Source organism: Citrus sinensis, chromosome 9 (assembly GCF_022201045.2).
Source record: "Citrus sinensis cultivar Valencia sweet orange chromosome 9, DVS_A1.0, whole genome shotgun sequence".
NCBI classification, from domain to species: Eukaryota; Viridiplantae; Streptophyta; class Magnoliopsida; order Sapindales; family Rutaceae; genus Citrus; species Citrus sinensis.
The window spans coordinates 898481-911229 of NC_068564.1; the positions used below are offsets into that span (position 1 = coordinate 898481).

The 12749-nt window shown below is 36.2% G+C and overlaps 2 protein-coding genes across 6 annotated transcripts; one reads left to right on the forward strand and one right to left on the reverse strand.

The window, feature by feature from the left end:
• Positions 1-334: 334 nt before the first annotated feature.
• On the forward strand, positions 335-4905 carry LOC102621922 (spermine synthase). Of its 2 annotated transcripts, XM_006490454.4 has the most exons (11): positions 336-559; positions 1571-1791; positions 1932-1976; positions 2562-2638; positions 2789-2911; positions 3150-3254; positions 3340-3412; positions 3527-3598; positions 3841-4036; positions 4329-4458; positions 4631-4905. In XM_006490454.4, the coding sequence occupies exons 2-11, from the start codon at positions 1602-1604 to the stop codon at positions 4727-4729; spliced, it is 1110 nt and encodes a 369-aa protein (XP_006490517.1). In that variant the 5' UTR covers positions 336-559; positions 1571-1601; the 3' UTR covers positions 4730-4905. The 2 variants fall into 2 exon arrangements, with proteins under 2 accessions (XP_015389563.1, XP_006490517.1); XM_015534077.3 differs by lacking the exon at positions 3150-3254 and having other exon boundaries at positions 335-559.
• A 1308-nt stretch (positions 4906-6213) lies between these two features.
• Positions 6214-11041, reverse strand: LOC112495461 (cyclic nucleotide-gated ion channel 1-like). 4 transcript variants are annotated; one of them, XM_052433323.1, is made up of 8 exons: positions 10193-11040; positions 9510-9881; positions 8678-9122; positions 8285-8476; positions 7905-8185; positions 7624-7735; positions 7261-7482; positions 6214-6875 (listed from the first exon to the last, which is right to left on the reverse strand). In XM_052433323.1, exons 3-8 carry the CDS (start codon positions 9065-9067, stop codon positions 6498-6500), a joined length of 1575 nt encoding a protein of 524 aa, XP_052289283.1. In that variant the 5' UTR covers positions 9068-9122; positions 9510-9881; positions 10193-11040; the 3' UTR covers positions 6214-6497. The 4 variants fall into 4 exon arrangements, with proteins under 4 accessions (XP_052289283.1, XP_052289284.1, XP_024947974.2 ...); XM_052433324.1 differs by lacking the exon at positions 9510-9881 and having other exon boundaries at positions 10193-11041; XM_025092206.2 differs by lacking the exon at positions 10193-11040 and having other exon boundaries at positions 9510-10182.
• Positions 11042-12749: the final 1708 nt, after the last annotated feature.

Consider the following 12749-nt stretch of genomic DNA (forward strand, 5'->3'; position numbering starts at 1 on the left):
TCCGTAACACTTTTTTTTTATTATTAATAACGATAATATTAATAATGTTGCATATAATTCATCATTTTTACGACATACATGTCATGAAAAATATCAGGAACAAAAAATTTATTACCAATAAAAAAAAAAGTTGTATTGTTTGCCCCTTAATGACTTGGTCGTACATGTGATGAGCATAGTTTGAAAATCGGCTCGATAAAGAAAGAGGAATCTAGAACAAACGTACTTACCATGCAATGATAGACGATGGGCACAGACGTCATTTCACAGAGAAAAAAAATGAGACATAAAGTTCAAAACAATTAAAAAGAAGAAAAAAAGAAATCAAGGCGTCTCTGTGTGTATATATATTGATACGGCATTAGCACACGCCATTACCGTCCAAGCAAAAGCAAAACCTGGAGAAAAAAAATAAATAAAACAAAAAGAAGCAAAACCGGTTTTTCTTTTTTTAATTTGTTTCATTTTTGCTTTATTTGTGTTTCCCGCTCTCATTCCTTTGTTCTCCACGGATACGGTGTCGCTTAATCAATCTCACTCTCACTGTCGTTAACGCCAGGCAAGCCTTTTTTTTTTTTTTTTAATCTTTATTTATTTTGTTTCTCATATCTTTGCTATCCATATGAAGTTTTAGCTATTTCTTGAGTTTTATTTTTTGTTTATAATGTAATTAATCACTCTGGCAAGCAAAATGTGATTCATTTATTTTATATCTGCTTCTTATTTTACTTGATTTTGAATTACTCAATTTATGCCTATATGATTATTTCCGTTTATGGAAATTTCTTCTCTGTAAGTAAACCCCACGCCGAATAGAAAAATAGAATTTTATGTGTGTGGTGATAGAGCATTTTGAGTTTAGTATTTTAAGCTAATGACAAGTTCGTTTTATTATCTTCTATTAATTTTTTTTTTTCCTGCAGCAAGCGATTTATTTATTTATTTTTTATTTTAAAAAGTTATTTTTGCCTAACGTGAGATAGTTGAGTCTTGACTTTTTTTTTGGTTAAAATAATATTGAGTTTACTTTGCGCGATGAGAAAAGGAACATAGAAATTTGTTAGTAATTTGGTTGCTGGGATTATTTAAGGTTGCAAAAGGATTTGAAAATTTTTGTTATTTCTAGGCTGGGATCAGTTAATGTTGTGTCACTGAGCTAATTAATTATTTATTTGTTTATTTTATCAAAAGAATTTGGATGTGTTTTTATTTTTTGTAAAAGCAATGTCTCTCTGACTTAAGTTTGGTTATCAAACTTTAATTGGGATAAGACTTCACTTCCCACTCTTGTTAATGGGTTTGGTTGCTAATTAAGGGCTGCTGTCTGCCGTTTGTGTGATGGTCCTTCTAGTAGTTTCCACTCGAGCATTTGCCTTCTTCTCTTTGTTGGCTTTTTTCCTTTTGAATTTATATTTCAATTATGTTTTAATGAAATTCTGAACTGCTAGAAATGGATTCTTCAATTTACTGCAGAAGCAGAGATTTCTCTTAAGTGTGTTTTCTTTGTTTGATTGATATGAACTGTTGAAATTCTCTTCACAATACCTTATGACTGTATCTTCAAATGTAGAGGCTGGAGCTACAGCAGAAAAAGATCATATATGGAGGGCGGCGAAGGAAAAGGTTTGGGATGCCAGAAGACTATGGATGGGAAGGAGAGTAACAAGAATGGTTCAGCGGGGGCAATCCCTTCTTGTTGCTTGAAAGCAAGGGCTTCAGCCCCAGAGCTTGATGCCAAATGCCACTCCACTGTTGTTTCTGGGTGGTTTTCAGAATCTCAGTCTACCTCTGGTTATTATCTACAATTTTTTTTCAAGTCCAATTTTTTTTTTTCATTTTTTGTTTAGTTGTAAACGCATTTGCATGTTGGTTGTTCAAACATATGGATGTCATCATTGATTCATTAACTTTCCTAATTTTCTCTATTTCAGATAAAACTGGCAAAACAATGTACTTCAACAATCCAATGTGGCCAGGTGGGTTTTACTCTCATGGTTTGGTTTTCTCTATCATCTAATCCTTCCCATTTTGGTTCGCCTACAAAGCCATTTCTACTTGGCATCTAGGTGCTAAACCTCTTCCTAAGTACTAGGAAGCTTCATAAATTATTATTATTATTTTATAAGAAACTACGAGTATTTGTATTAATAAATAATGGACTAAATACACTTTAGTTGTGGACCAGGTAGCTCATGATTACCTTTTGTTCATAATTACCTTTTGTTCTCTCTCTCTCTTTCTCCCCCTTTTTTTAGATTGTTGTTTATTGAAACTAAATCATAAGATGTTGATTATATGTGAAAAAAAACTCTGGCAAATTTATACACTTTTTTCTATGTGGAATGAAGACATATAAGGTCAATGTTGGACAACTTTATTAGACACAGTTTCTTATGCTCACTTAACGAGAAAAATTGCTTGTTTATATGTCTCTCTTTACAAGAGAACTGTTTTTATTGTAAATATTTACCTGTTTAGTTAATAAGCATCTTTGTTTTTATCTTTAGCATACCGCTTGCTGCACCACGTATGTTCCATATGTTGTTCATGTTCATTTGCAGGAGAGGCCCATTCATTGAAAGTAAAAGAAATTTTATTCAAGGGAAAGTCTGAGTACCAAGAGGTCCTGGTTTTTGAGGTTTGACATTTTCCTCTTCTTACTAGATTGTTCAGATAGATCTGGCTTGTTATTGGTTGTTTGCCTTGCCTTTCTACTTTTTCTCACATTTTGTCCGTCTGTTTGTTCAAACATATGAGGTGTTTTTTCCCCCACTTTTTTTTATTGCAGTCATTGGCATATGGGAAAGTGCTTGTTCTTGATGGAATTGTTCAACTAACGGAGAAAGATGAATGTGCTTACCAGGAGATGATAGCTCATCTTCCCCTTTGTTCGATTCCATCTCCGAAAACCGTAATATCCAATAACTTTTGCAGTATTATCTTTTACTTATGAAACTATGTATGTTTGTGTTGATTTTTTTTTTTCATTGCCTTTTTCTTGTAATCTTCTTTGTAAGTTAAGAGATTTCATGTAACATACATTAAGATGTGAGACTGGTATGGTGAGTGTGTTTCCTGCCCTCATATGTTTGCATGATCAATGTTCTCTTTTCATTGATTGGCTTACACTATTGTAATGTATGATCTAGGTTCTAGTTGTTGGTGGTGGTGATGGTGGTGTTCTTAGGGAGATTTCTCGTCACGACTCTGTTGAGCTTATTGATATATGTGAGATTGATAAGATGGTTATAGATGTAAGTAGTTATTTATACATCTTTTCTTGTAATATGCTATTGCGTAGGTTTTCCTTAACTGTTGTGATAATTTCTTTTAATGTAGGTTTCTAAAAAGTATTTTCCTGAGCTAGCTGTTGGTTTTGAGGATCCTCGTGTACGACTGCACATTGGTGATGGTATGCATGAACAATATACTTGTCCCATATCTACAGTTCTAATACTCATTTATGGATTTCTGTAGAATTGAAGTACATGTCTGGTTGTCGATCCCATGTTCATTGTGTTTGCAGCTGTTGAATTCCTACGGCAAGTGCCCAGAGGGAAATATGATGCAATTATTGTTGATTCATCAGACCCTGTAGGTGTGTCTGCATTATCTGCTCTATTATGGTTCAATTTTCTCTGTAATGTTTAGATATCACCAAAGTCCAGCGTTAAGCCATTTTCATGTTTATTTTTCCTTGGGACTGCATTGGCAAAGGATATTTATATTTCCTCTGAATATGCAGCCCGGTAGGTTAATATTAAATATTTATATCGTACTCAGCTGACTTCTGTTAACTTGAAAGTTGATTATAGTTGCATTTTTCCCTTCCTGATTTAGGTCCTGCTCAAGAGCTTGTAGAGAAGCCATTTTTTGACACAATTGCTAAAGCATTAAGGCCTGGAGGTGTCCTCTGTAACATGGCAGAAAGTATGTGGCTTCATACTCACCTTATTGAGGACATGATTTCTATTTGTCGTGAAACATTTAAGGGTTCTGTACATTATGCTTGGGCAAGTGTCCCAACATACCCAAGGTAATGTTGTGCTCGGTTCTATTGATATCTGTAGTTCTTCTATTAATCTCTCGATAATCAATTTTTTGAAGTTTGACAGCTTCAGAAACATCTCTACTAGTTCAATACTAATCTTAATATTAGGGATCATTTTTATCATTGAGTTGAAACTTTGAATTTTCTACCTAGTGATGTTTTGAGAAGTGGGAAGTTTGTTGTTTATGCTTTAGATAGCATTAGTCCAGACACAAGATTTGATTATCGAATTGAATGTATGCCGTTAAATCTTTTTTTGTTCTTTTCTTGGTTACAGTGGTATCATTGGGTTTCTGATATGCTCAACAGAGGGACCTCATGTTGATTTTGTGAACCCCATTAATCCTATTGAGAAGTTGGAGGGAGCTGACAAGCATAAAAGAGAACTAAGGTTCTATAACTCGGAGGTAAACGAGGCTCCTCATTTCAAGCGTAGCTTTCCTTGGTCATTGCTTCTCGACTCCTTTTCTTAGATAAACTAAATGCTTGTATGGCTGTATTAACATTGAGTTAATATTTTGGTAGTATTAGATGTGAAAGTATGATGGGTTGCATTTAATATTCGTGTTGTGTTGACAGATTCACTCAGCTGCCTTTGCATTGCCTGCATTTTTGAAGAGGGAGGTGAGCGTACTTGGTGATTCTCCAACTCCAAGTCAACGAATATGCGTCTCCTAATGATTCATACCAATCGTCACATGATTTCTTGACGAGCGAGATTTACTGCTTCCCGTGTTATAGTTTATAGGGTGATTATGATATATGTAGACCAGGGGTTACGCCTTGACCTTGACCTTCGATACTTTGTTGATGATTTAATTCTAGCAATGTCTGATGGGTCTCATTTGACATAAGGATGGCAATGGGGAGGGGAGGGGAGGGGACCAATCTCCCCATACCCATCCCCGATGTTTTGCATATGTCCCCGTCCCCTCCCCGTCCCCGTCAAAATTGCTTGAGAGAATCCCCATCCCCTCCCCGAATAATAACAGGGGATCCCCGAGGGTCCCCGGTCCCCGAATAATTAATAGTCTAATACATTTTTTATTTTCGATTTTAAATTAATCATATTAAAATAAACTCATACCGCTATTGTAAGCTCGTAACCAACTTTGACAGCACATTAAGGCCTCCAATGTGCTTGGATGAAGTTTGTTATGGTATGAGCTCACAACTCTACCACTAGTGTTAAAAGCTGATTCAGAAGCAACTGTTGTAATTGGAATTGCCAAAATATCTCTAGCAATTCGAGCTAATGTAGGATACCTATTAGCATTTGTCTTCCACCAACTCAAAATATTAAAATCTTCCATCCGAGATATAACTTTCTCATCCAAATATGAATCTAATTCATCTGCAACAACTGCACAATCTCCATTGTTTACATAATCATTAAAACCTGTCATCCATTTGGTTGCTTTCTTATAAGAATCCCCTGTAGATCTAGTAGAAGAACTACTACCAGTATAATCAAAGCAATAAACAGTTGGTGAAAACTTCAATTAATACTCTTCAACTAATTCCCGGCAAAGGGTGACCACTTTCCCAACATACAACTATTTTGATATTTATTATTTTTAACAATATTTATAATTTTGTTATTTATTTATTAGTAATTTTAAAAATAAAAATAAAATTAAAAATTAAAATGGGGAAATGGGTAGGGGATGGGGATTCCACCTCATCCCCGTCCCCTCCCCGAATAAAAAGTTGGGTAAAAAATTTTCCCCGTCCCCTCCCCGAAAAAAAAATTGGGTATAAAATTATCCCCGTACCCTCCCCGAATGGGGAAAATCCCCGAGGGTACCCATCCCCGTGAGGATTTTTGCCATCCCTAATTTGACAATTAATAACACATGACCACTTATTTTAATAGCTTACTTTTAAACTCGATGAAAGTCATATGATTATGGGTGAATTTAGATTTTATTTTATTATAGTAGTTTTGCTAGTGGCCATCTCAGCACTGGCTCGATTAACGAAATTTTCAACGAGCTCATCCTCAAAAACCATTATAATATGGAATAAATATTAAAATCAGGGACGCATTATATTCAAATTAGTGTGATTTTAAAATGGAACAAAATGAAATGTCGGTGGAAACGTGAAAACTTTGTTCCATACTGCAATCCGAACTTGAAATTAGTATATAAAAATATATATAATTAACACTGTAGGGGAGTTTTGCTAGCTTTATTTATACACATCAACTGTTCCAGGCATCGATTTCTAATATCTCACTCAAAATACTCTCGTCCAAATTTATTCTTGAGATAGGTCCTTAATTAAGATCACGAACAAGGCTTAAAATACTAAAGTTGCTGCACCAGATCTGAATGCCCAAAATATTATTGTAGATGGCGATGGTGGCGTTCATTGCGCGGACGCTTGTGCATTCTTTCTAGTTTGTCGGAATACTTGTATGCAGCGGGCTGCATTGTTTTGCTTAATGATCAATATCCAAAAGCACCTGCTTCAAATAATCTGCCATAAGAAGAAATGCTTCAACTTTTGTAAGTGCTTGAATTGTTTTAGTTGATAGAGGGAGGTTGGAGGAGTCGCGGTCAGCCTTCGCCCAAGCAATGAGTTCTTCTCCAGAAAAGTCACCATCTTCCAGATGGTTGTTCGGGTTACCAGAATTGCTTGAGGATCCAGCTATGCTCCTGGAAGTGTAGGTCCATAACTTGTCATGCAGCACGAAGAGCATTTGATCAATTGGGTTTCCCTCCTGGAGAATGTAAGAGCGCTCTGTGAAGACGACTGGCTTCACAACATCACACAGTGTCTCCAACGATGAATCACTCCAGTTTCCAAACTCTTCTACCTAAACAAACATACATCCAATATCATTACTATAATCTAGAAGGCTCGATGCTGATAATGAAATTCAGCTTCTGAATGAAGAGAATAAAAATTGATCTAGAACTATCTCAGCTAAAATGAGATTCATTCCCCATCACTAAACACATGTCAGGCTTGAGTTTCCATTGAGGTGATGTGAACCTTAGCTATTGCGCTTTCAAAACCATGCAGAAGTTCAAATAGTTACAAACATTTACCCTTGAGTTTATTCGATTGAGTTAAAGAATAGGAAAATATTTTCATTAGTTTTTCGGATTGCTGTTTATATGTTGCCAGCCTCTTCTTTGTCAGTTCCACAAATTCACAAGTAGGAGGGACAAGTATAGTTGTAAAGATTTCTTACTCACTTTTTTTAGCAGGTCTAAGCAGAGGTTTTGTTTTATGCTCTTTCTGAGGTCCTCTGGAAGATTATTCACCATTTCTACATCAACCCCTGTGGTTCCTCGCAATTTGGATGCCGGATGTCTCCTGACCTTCTTTTGGAGTTCCTTAGGGAGCTTTCTAAAGGGCGGCCACTGGTATATTTCTTGTACCTTCTGTCTTATCTCCTCTGCTTTTGACATTTCATACTGCACATTGCGCGAGAATAATGGTTTATGGAAAATTAAAATTTATTGCGCTTCATCTCAATCAAGCATAAAGAACCAATTTTAAGAGACAAGAATCAGACGAGAAAAAAATAAAATAACATAAAATAAAGATACACCAACCTGGACCTTTCCAATCAAGAAGAAAAACAGCCTTACTCCAGTGATGGTAATTGAAATCACAAAGATGTTTTCCCAGACATTAGTACTGAATGGGAGACCTTGTCCAAAAGAACTGCGGAAGTCAAACCCGTAAATTTATTAGAAATTTAGAACCAATGTTTTTGAGTTTAATTGCTAAAAAAACATAAAAATACGTATGCGTAATTATATGCACCAAAAACATAGAAAGGCATATGCACAAAGATTGTTACAAGGAGAATGATGTATATCCACAACTTAACCTGAGATTTTGCAGGCTCCATCGAATACAAGGGAACAACCTCAGAAATAAATTGTTTTGCTCAATAACACCAGAATTAATAGCATCAAAGAATATCCCAAAATCATAGATAGTTGCATTTTGAGTCTTTGTAGAGCAAAAATCATTAGAAAATGTGTAGTTTGTTAAACTGTTGTCACAGTGCAAAGGAAGGAGACGGCATTTGGTAGAATCTGTGCAGGCTTTCCTCCAACATTCGGTCTTTCTTTGTAGAGCAAAAAAGTACCATAATGCTCCAAACACCTAAACAACCATCAAGTAGATCATCAGGAATTATAAATTACCCAAAAAGAGTAAAGAGAAATATAATATATTGGAGACTTGGGAGGCAAGGAAACTTACATTAGCAGCATGTAGGTAAAAGAGATTGAACGTAAATCTGGCCCATTTAGTATATTTATTTGAATTATTCCTTTCTTTAATCAATGCATACAATCGCATAACCTTTACCAAATGTTGGACGATAAAAAGGTTCATCACATGGAAAAATTTCCGGACATTCATTAGTCGATTATAAACTAGAAGCACCAACACCTGAACAGTTTGTACACCATAAAGATAGAATTATCAATTATGAAATATGATTCCATATGAAAAGGAAAAAAAAAATACAACCTATGCGTGCTTGCTAGGAATCCAACATAAATTGGTTTGGGCGCCCATAGGTGTGCGCGCGTGCCCTTGCTTGGCTAATTGGAACAAATAAGTAAAAAGTACGACAGAACAAACATTTACCTGTGGGAGTGGAAGAATGATGGAGAGATCAAATAGGAAGACGGGCAACCGAGATATGCTACAATTTCGACGCCAATTCTCCCATATTGGTAAAGCTCTAATTATCAAAAAAGGTGTATCATATACCGTGCGTTCAAGAATACCAAACGTCATAACATCTTTGTCAAATTGGAAGCACTTTTTGTCATCGTTGGTCACAGGAAGGTACAAGAAAACAGGATCAAATACCATGGAATACACATAAATCAGCCAAAAATTAGCTTCCAGGAAACGTCTCGACAGATTACGAATCTGCCGAAGAGATGTTTTTACTCCATTACCCAAGCTTTCGATCACAGTGAGGAAAGCAGATACTGTTGCTTCTCTCTCGCTCCTACTGATGCTGTCCATTTCAACACCAGCAACCAGTCTCGGCGTTCCTTCCTCTAAATTCGAGTGCTGAGACCTGAAAAAAATAAAATCAACTTCATCGTCATCACCATATACAATAATTGTAATAACATATAGCCTGTACTTCAGCTCAGTAAGGCTCTATACGTATATCGTCAAATTAATAAACAACTCGCTTAAGGCTTACATAATCAACCAAGGGGAAGGAAAATTTAAATAAATGAAGCGAAGCTTAATTTCAGTTTCCTTCAATTAAATACAGGTGAATCCTTCACAAATCATCACTTCAGTGGCTGAGTCTTCGGAGTTCAGAGCATGCTTATCTTATGTGCTAATAAGTATCTAGACACTGTGGTTCCTCAAGACATTGACTTCTTACACAATCAATCAAACAACCAAAACAAAAAACAAATTCCCAATAAATATGTAATTTGTGTAGCACCTTTTGACTGAGTTGGGGGCGCAGGCAACTAATAGTTACGACTTGAGGTTAGAACTTATCCATTTGCACATTCTCAATCTACGGTTCATTAACCAAAATTTTGGCCCCGAGAGGCTGCAAGTCTTATCATGTCCCTCGTGTTTTTTGCTCACTAGTAGAATTGAATCTTTGTGCGTGTTAAGTAAATACAAGCACCAGGTCGGTCATGCTATTATTTCCACCCCGGCGTGGATCACCTCAGCCTATGGTACGAGCCGAACACAGGGACAAGCATAAACCGACCAGAGGGGAACCCCTGACAAGCATAAACCGACCAGAGGGGAACCCCTGCTAGGGGAATGTACCGACCAGAGGTATACACCAAGCCGATACCTGTCCCCCAGAAAGCGGGAACACGATCCCACAGAACCGCGGCCGTTACGCTGTTCCCAGAACACAGAATCGCGGCCGTTATGCTTTTCACAGAACACAGAATTGCGACCGTTACGCTTTTCCCAGAACCGTTGAAGGACACGTAAGTCCCCACGTTTGCGACAATGCAACGGTTAGAGTCCCGTGAGGGGCTGCCACTACCCGAAAAAGGGGGGGATGAAGGGCAAACGGAAAGGTGGGGACAGCGGCTATAAAAGAAAAGGAACTCAACGGAGAAAAGGACAGAAAAACGGAGAGAGGGAAAACGATACCTGTCCCCCAGAAAGCGGGAACACGATCCCACAGAACCGCGGCCGTTACGCTGTTCCCAGAACACAGAATCGCGGCCGTTACGCTTTTCCCAGAACACAGAATCGCGGCCGTTATGCTTTTCACAGAACACAGAATTGCGACCGTTACGCTTTTCCCAGAACCGTTGAAGGACACGTAAGTCCCCACGTTTGCGACAATGCAACGGTTAGAGTCCCGTGAGGGGCTGCCACTACCCGAAAAAGGGGGGGATGAAGGGCAAACGGAAAGGTGGGGACAGCGGCTATAAAAGAAAAGGAACTCAACGGAGAAAAGGACAGAAAAACGGAGAGAGGGAAAACGCTGCCAAATTGCAACCAGACCATTGTCCTACGAATTTCAGATAAACTTCTTGAACCCAAATCACATTGTTTTCCCGTAAACACCTTGAGCTAACTTAGGCATCAGAGGGTTTACGCCGGCAAAACCACCGGCGTCTCTGATCCGTTTTTAGTGAGCGCAGGTCTATTGAGAGGAAGGGGGACGATTCCAGTTCCAGTGAACGAGCAACAACAGATAACACAAACGTTGGTGAAAGAATCTGGTCGGTCAAAGGGCGAGCAGATTTCAGCATCAACACTTATTGCTCAAGATAAATGTAAGCCTTACAAATATGAACTTGTTGAGAATCCAAATCCAAACTTGTGAACAATGTCACGATGCCCATTACAAATTTGAGCAATAGTAGGAACAGTCCGGGCCTGCGTCCCAGGTCGCTTTAGAAAATTTTTGAAGACCTCTGACCTTACTTCCTTTGAATTTATAAAAATATCCCATTTGAGTGTTAAAATTTTGAAAATTTCAGTGCTTATCTCTGGGATACGAATCCCCCAGCCCCAATAAAAAAAAAAAAATCCCAGGTCGCTTTAAAAAAATTAAATTTGTTAGTTTGGTTGGTGAGAGTAGTCGAAAATATTTAATGAACTGCGAATACTTGCGAATGGAACTTCTTTCACAATTTTTGAATTTTGAACTGACTGCACCGCACGCAAGTTTCAAAATTTTGGTAGAGACGCGAGTGAGGAGCGTGATCCAATCCAATGATGACATGTCATCAATCATATGTTGGCGCGTGGTCAACCCTCTTCGCCTGAGCTGATGCCATGTTGGCATGAAGAGGGCAAAGAGTTAAAGAAATTTCCAAGTAAAGCAATGCTATTGGCTCTTGGCTATTGGCCACAGTCTAGTTAATCAGGAAATTAGTCAAGCCTCATAAATGCAGTCAATGGCAAGGTAAAAAATATCCGAAATGAGTTGAAATTGATGGGTCGGTGAGTTTTTTTGACCGGTAGCTGTTTCTGCTTCGATCATTTATTTATTATTGGACCTCTGTTTGTGCTCTCTCTAGTTTTGTAGGTTATTTATGCTTTTGGATATGTGATGAGGTCATCTGTCGGTTTAAATTCATGAACTTAGGATGCAATTCAAATACAAATTAAAATTTAAGTATCGAAATTCTTAATATTATTGATATCTTACTGTTGTTATTATTATTTTTATTATATTTATGAATTTTTCTGAGTTATTCTGATTGTAGTTTATAACAAGATTTTTTTCAATAAGTATGTGAATAAATTTTATTTATCCATAAATTACATTAACTATAATTTTAAAAAATCTTATTATTATTACGACAATCTCTATTTTACATATATGTAAAATACATATTCTTCATATAAATAATACATATATGGGATCCACGTATTATTATGATAATAATAATAGAACCTACAAAAAAAAAAATTAAATTACCAATTTAACCCTAAAAAATAAAAAAATTATATTAATTTTTAATTTTCAAAAATTAAATTATTACTTTTTATTTATTTTGGCTTACTTTTACATTATTTAATTATTTTTTATTAATGTCCAAACAAAAAAATTATTATAAAAGGGTAATATTGTAAAAGAAAGACAAAAGAAATAAAAAGTAATAATTTAATTTTTTGATAATTAAAAATTAATGTAATTTTATTTTTAGGGTAAATTGGTAATTTAATTATTTTCTTTTTATTAATGTCCAAATAAAAAAATATTATAAAAGGGTAACATTATAAAAGTAAGCTAAAAGAAATAAAAAGTAACGGTAGGAGTATCAATACTTTAACGACATGGACGTTTTGAGACATTTTTTAAAATATAGGGACTAAATGGATACTAATCTTAAAATATAAGGACTAAATAAGCTTTTACCCTTTATTTATTCATTTCATGTACTGAATAAAATGGGTGGCTAACTTATGGATGGATTAGTGTTCATGTGGATGTTGATTTTTGTTTTGGCATGCATGAGTTATCCTTTAATAATTTGATGGTGCACATGCTCGTCCAGTCTTATATTTAAATTGTCAAATGGTTCTGTTTCGGCAATATAAACTTGGCACTTACGTTTCGGAAATTTTTGAAGAGTTTATAAAATTCTGTTGTTTGTTTAGGAAAATAACTGTTTGATGTTTTGGCAATATAACCAAGGTAATGTTGCACTGATAATCATTTTTTTTAAAGTTTGACAGCTTCAGA